Source organism: Triticum aestivum, chromosome 6B, assembly GCF_018294505.1.
Source record: "Triticum aestivum cultivar Chinese Spring chromosome 6B, IWGSC CS RefSeq v2.1, whole genome shotgun sequence".
In the NCBI taxonomy this organism is placed as follows: Eukaryota; Viridiplantae; Streptophyta; class Magnoliopsida; order Poales; family Poaceae; genus Triticum; species Triticum aestivum.
Window position 1 is genome coordinate 349,877,120 of NC_057810.1, and position 6,000 is coordinate 349,883,119.

Genomic DNA, 6,000 nt, shown 5'->3' on the forward strand with positions numbered 1-6,000 from the left:
AAACACCCTAGCACAGCGGTTTGCACAACTGATAAGTTGAAAGCCTGTAGCAACCGCTCAGGCACTGCACCTTGATGCCAAAGAAATATACTCCCTCTGTCCCGTTTTTCTTGTCGCGGAGGAAGAACTACGGTAGTACAAATCAGGTATACAAATGGAGATAACAAAAACAGAACAGAGGGAGTGCTTATTTTGTTAAGATTCATGCACCAGCAAGTAGAACCAAAAGTCCAACTAATGGAGAAGGTTGGACAATCTGCATATAATTCAACACTCCATCTCACATGTGGCTAGATAAGGCCTAAACATGGACAAAAAGAGGGCAAGCAATTTCTTTATATTATTTGCGAAAGCCGAGACTTGAACCCAAGACCTCTTGGCTATGATACATATTTAGTTTCATGCACCAGCAGTAGAACCAAAAGTCTAAACTAATGGAGAAGGTTGAGCAATCCACATATACTTCATCAAGTTCTTGGACACATTTCAACTATGCACTACCTCCGCCCAGGTGCATAGGGTGCCCTACGAAAATCAAATATTCCAGATATATTAGCCGCCTTTTGTTTGTTAGCACTAATTGCTCACATGCATTCCTCACCACACGAAGCATTTTCAGTTTCCCTCTCCCCCCTTTCCACGTACAAGACAATCATCTGCCTCTAGCATTTAATTCTTGTTGCATGCATGCATAGAGGATTGGAAGAATAGGGAGAAACGGGTGGTGAGCCAGTACATAGGTGTCCAACCATCACAGCAATTAATATGAGATTAACTATAGGGAGAGAATCGCGTGATGATTGGCTTTCTTCATGGTTTGAGAATTTAACGGCGTCCAATCTACACGCACCTAGATTGCGCTGCCCTTCCTTAAGCGCCCTATGCACCTGGACGGAGTACAAAAGGTTGCTGACTGTAGAACTAGTCAAACACTAAGCAACTAGCTAGGTGTGATGCATATGAGAGAATGAGCAGGGAGATTGCTATAATACATTCTGACCTTAGACAGACACAGAAGATAATTTTACATTTCATAAACATGTTTTTTGCGGGGAGTAAAAACGGTTTTGTTGAAGACCCAAGTTATCCAATATATATAAGGTGCTAAAATATTGATACGCCCGAGTAACAATACTGTGACACAATAGCTTAAGAAAACATTAAATGTGTAATGTAATGTACGAATGTGCTACAACGTTCTACCCAAAAATAATCAAGTTCCATAAACAAAAAGGAACAAGAGACATACCTTCAATGTTATGGTGCCAACAAACCCAGCTTTCACTGTTACTGGAAGCTGAAGAGAATTGAGTGCTTCAGCCTTCAGTTTCAAGTCTTTAAGGACGACATCGCCTATTCAAAGAGAAATCCAAGCAGAGTAAATACAGCAATGCATAGAGCAGTAGTGCAACGGCACAGTTATGTGCTAAAATTTCCAACACAAATGATAGCATAATGAACTACAAGATAACTTATATGTCATGTGTCCATAGTAGAAAGCTACAAGCAACTGTGCATTTCTTAAAGCAGGATACGATGCACCGTGGATCATGTACACCACAAATATTGTCATTAAATGGTGATTGCACCCCTACAGATTCTGATGTGCCAAACTGTTGAAGCTTGATCACACTGTGTCAGCATAGACTGCATGCAACACCTCTCAAAGGCCAGCTACACTAGACTGAAAGGCAAAGGGCTCACACGGGTTCTGCTTTGCAACACCTACCAGCTACCAATGGTTGGTCACGCTGCCTCAGCGACTGTTTACATCAAGATGCCAAAAGCAAAGCTTTGGAAGGCATATCTCTACTTCTTAAAAAGAATGTAAGGTTCCCATTTCACCTTTCTTCCCACCACCTCCTCGTCCAACCTTCCCCATATAATAATCAATCACCTTAATTTACTTACCTTCTGAACCAATTCCACTTTAATTTACTTATCAAACTTCTCATCAACACATAAGGTAAATCACGAACAGGATTTGATAAACATTTATTTACACAATCACATTAATATGGGCAGGTAAATCGCAAGTTAAGGTACTAGAATATGTATATCCCGTTGCAACGCACGGGCATTGTCCTATTATTTCTCTACTACTTAAAAAGAATGTAAGGTTCCCGCACCTTTATTCCCACCACTTCTTCGTCCAACCTTGCCCATATGACAATCAATCACCTTAATGTACTTACCTTCTGAACCAATTCCACTTTAATTTAGTTACCAAACTTCTCACCAGAACATCAGGTAAATCACGGGTAGGATTTGATAAACAGTTATTTACACAATCACATTAATATGGGCGGGTAAATCACAAGCTAACGTACTAGAATATTTATATCCCTTTGGAACACCCGGGCATTGTCCTATTATATAAATTAAAAAAAGAATAGTGTTCCTTTTCATGCCAGGCGGAGTGCTTCGTCCAACATTCCATATCTTTTCTGATGATCATGCCTTGAAAACCGCCTTAATTGTCTCATCTTTTATTGACTTACCAAATAAACTATATTTTCTTTGGCAAGACAATAAGTGATTAAAAAAATCATGACAGAATTTGATAAATATTTATTTACACAATCATATAATACAGAATTATAGGCTAATGTACTAGAATATTTATACCCCGTAGCAATGCACTGGCAAATACCTAGTTCACAGAAAGTTGTGTTTGTGGGGTGTTCTTTGAACAGCGTAGGGAAGCATCAGTCTCTTGACTTTATCAACTGTTTTGTTCAATTAGACTTAGGCTGTAATTTTGGCATTGCAATGGCTTCCCAAAAACACTTGCACCATGCTATTTTAGTATTTTTCATGCTAAATGATTGTCAGCTTTCCCCTTGGAGATGTAAGAGATATACTTTACAAGAAGTCGGCTTTCTCTATGATTACTGAGCCCCAGCGCTGCAATAACAAACTACTCCTTAGGATCATGTGCTAGGATATCATATACAACTGGCATTACAAGAATAGGTGTTCTTTAAGCATTAGCACAACTGCAACGGTTATAAGTACAATGTAAGAATCATAGTTGCAAGGTCTGCTGTCCATTCGGTTCGCGATTCACCACTTCTTGTGAATAAAGTTTGATGGGGGGTATACATCTCTGGTTCGTTAATCTGATGACTGATTCATGTCAATGAATCTGATTCGCAAACTCCGAGTAGCAATCAGAGTTCCCAATTTGTAAATCTATGTTTGTGTATTTAGTTGATTAAATTTTCCATCATTTCTGTTGCTAATTGTCAAAGGGGACCCTTGGCGCAGTGGTCAAGCTGTTGCCTTGTGACCATGAGGTCACGGGTTCGAGTCCAGGAAGGCTGCATACAGAAGACCCAAAGTGGTCGGACCCTTCCTCAGACCCTGCGAAGCGGGAGTTACATGCACCGGGCTGCCCTTTTTTCTGCTGCTAATTGCCCCAATGCAAAGAAGGTTTACTTTTTATGGACTGGACAGGTAAAATGCAAAGCACATGACCCATCATGTTCTGCAGATTGATTACAGGAACAAATTCCAAAAGGATTAGGAAGAAAATAGCCACTGAAACATCACAAATTCCAAACTGATGCTCAAAAGTCCAAATGTGTGGCTCACACGTCCAGGAAGGCTTAATGCTGCCTCCAAAACCCATTGCTCACAGCTTTCCAGGAGGCCATCTTTTCCATGAGCTGCTCATCTTTCTCTCATATTCCTCAAAGAGCTACTCGTATTGCTCCAAATCTCCCCAGATCCACCATGACAGAGCTCTCCGAACACGTATCCACCTGTGCACCTGGTGTAAGATAGCCCACGGGCACACAGAGGGGAGGAGGCTGTCCTCCAAGCATGCAGCCAGGTCGCACCAGCTGACCCTGTAAGGTTCCCATCGTCACATGGCAGGCGTTGGACGCCAGTGTCAAGCTACTGTTAGCTTTCCCTCACGATAGGCCCTCATCATAGGAACAACCGTAGAACTCTGTTAGACGTCACTTCTCTCCCAATTTGTGTGTAGACTGGCCAGTGGCTGTGCTCTGATCAGGTTTGTTTGAGTTCGTAATTCGGCGAACAAACTGCGCGAATTCGAGCCCCGATCTAGCTCAAACAATCTAGATCTGAATACGAAGCCACTACCAGAGAATTCGGTAAGTAAGGTAAAAATAACATCATGCGTAAGATTCCAAGAAATAATCAAAAGACAACAAAAAAGATGGTCAGAAAAATATACCTTTCCACACACTTATTCTAAGTGCTTCAACAGAAAGTCCTTCAACATATTCACCCAAATATTTGCGAAGCAAAAACAGCACCTGCAATTAAAAATATATAATTCCTTCATGCCTCGGAATTTTAAGTACTATTATAAGGATGAAACTCAGTGAATAAGAAAATAGTAATGGTTTAGAAATTCAGGATTGATATGGTTGTGCTAATCTGCTACTTTGCATATTTGTCATACGTCAAAAGGGCAGATAAAAACTTGGAATGTTACAAAATTATGCAAGGACTTAATAAGATTGTATTCATCAATATATCTCATTAATTATGACATATGCCAGGTGGGCTTCAAATAGCTGTGGACTATTTCCAGAATCAGCAGGACGTCCTGACACTCGTCAATGTGACAGGTTAAAATTGCTGGTATATTTTTCTCTCCCTTATGGGATATTATCCATTGTCTGTAACCATTTAGCCTGGTTCGCAGAACTGATGATCATGACAAGAACTGATTGTAGCACCGCATAACTTTCTTACTGGCACTGCTAATGTTTATTAGTTTACTACTATATATCAGTGTTGCAGAAGTCGAGACACTGAGCAACCTTGGAGAATGAATGGTTGCAAACTTAGAATATGATTGCCCAGAACATAGCTTTGACCACAAAAGTACTGGTGCTCAAGTGACACTCGTGACTATACTTATTACAGACAGGCTAAGCATATGTAACACCCTGTTGTACAATCAATCCATAACTATAAACTCTTCATCCATAACTTGAGATACAATGCGCCAGGCAAACTGACAATCCGATCGATTTGTTCAACATAAGTGCAATGCATCTCCACCATGGAACTTAAGCAGACAAAAGTTACGAACTATTTTTTGGAAAAATATGGCCCCCTGCCCCGTCACCGCAAACTCTGTCCAGGTCACCAAGGACAACGTGCAATCCATCAAGACCAACCCGAAATCCCCCATAGTTCCGCACCAACTGCGCAGCGTCCGACCACTCGAAACCTGCAGCGCGATCGCACATGACCACCGCTGCAGGGGGAATCACACACACGCACGCACGCACCCAATTGCCGCTCGATCATGCGTAACCTCGTCCTAATCGAAGACGGAAGAGAAACGAGGGAAGCGGGACAGGGAGAGAGATCGAGATCATACGTGGCCCTCGAACATCGCCGAAGTCGAGGGGCGGCCGACGACCGGGTCCGGAGCGGGAGGTGGGGTGGGAGCACTCTAAGGCGACAGCACGCGCGCGAACCCGTTGCCTCCGCACGCCCGGCGGGGAAAATCTCATGGACGGGACCGAAGGGGCTAGGGTTCCGGGAAAGCCAGAGGAGGCGCGCCGTGGCGAGTAGGACGACGATGCGAGGAGGTGACGCGGGGCGGAGAAAATGGTGGGAGTGGTGGGGGTGGAAGTGGGGACGAGATGGGGTCGGAACGGGGCGCTGGCCGGTGGGGGCGTGGGGCTCTTTTTGGCTGGGTTCAAGTCGAAGACGGGTTTTGTAATTTTTGTAAGGCCAGTACTGGGCGCCGGCGCACCGGCCGAAACTTTCGGCCGGTCCAGCCCCAGTCGTTCGATTCACCTAATAATAACCGTTCAAATTGCATCTACTCCCTTGCGCGTGGGTCAAAGCCTCCTCCATCCTCACGTACAGGCTCGTTGTCGTCGGTAGCTTGCTCGCCGGAGCCGCTCGTCGGCGCGCTCGTCAGAGCCGCTCGCTGGAGCTGCTCGTCGGCGCGCTCGTCGGAGCCGCTCGCCGGACCTGCTCGTCGGCTTCCTCGCCGGA

General features: G+C 43.9%; 1 protein-coding gene across 3 annotated transcripts in view; it reads right to left on the reverse strand.

Annotated features, from left to right (window-relative positions):
- Window positions 1-5,670, reverse strand: part of LOC123137134 (uncharacterized) — a 62,697-nt gene extending 57,027 nt beyond the window's left edge. For all 3 annotated transcript variants that reach the window (XM_044556741.1, XM_044556740.1, XM_044556742.1), the window contains exons 1-3: window positions 5,372-5,670; window positions 4,208-4,289; window positions 1,250-1,353 (exon numbers count right to left, since the gene is read on the reverse strand). In XM_044556741.1, the coding sequence (XP_044412676.1) occupies window positions 1,250-1,353; window positions 4,208-4,289; window positions 5,372-5,386 (201 nt within the window). In that variant the 5' untranslated portion in view covers window positions 5,387-5,670. The remainder of the gene's footprint in view (window positions 1-1,249; window positions 1,354-4,207; window positions 4,290-5,371) is intronic.
- Window positions 5,671-6,000: the final 330 nt, after the last annotated feature.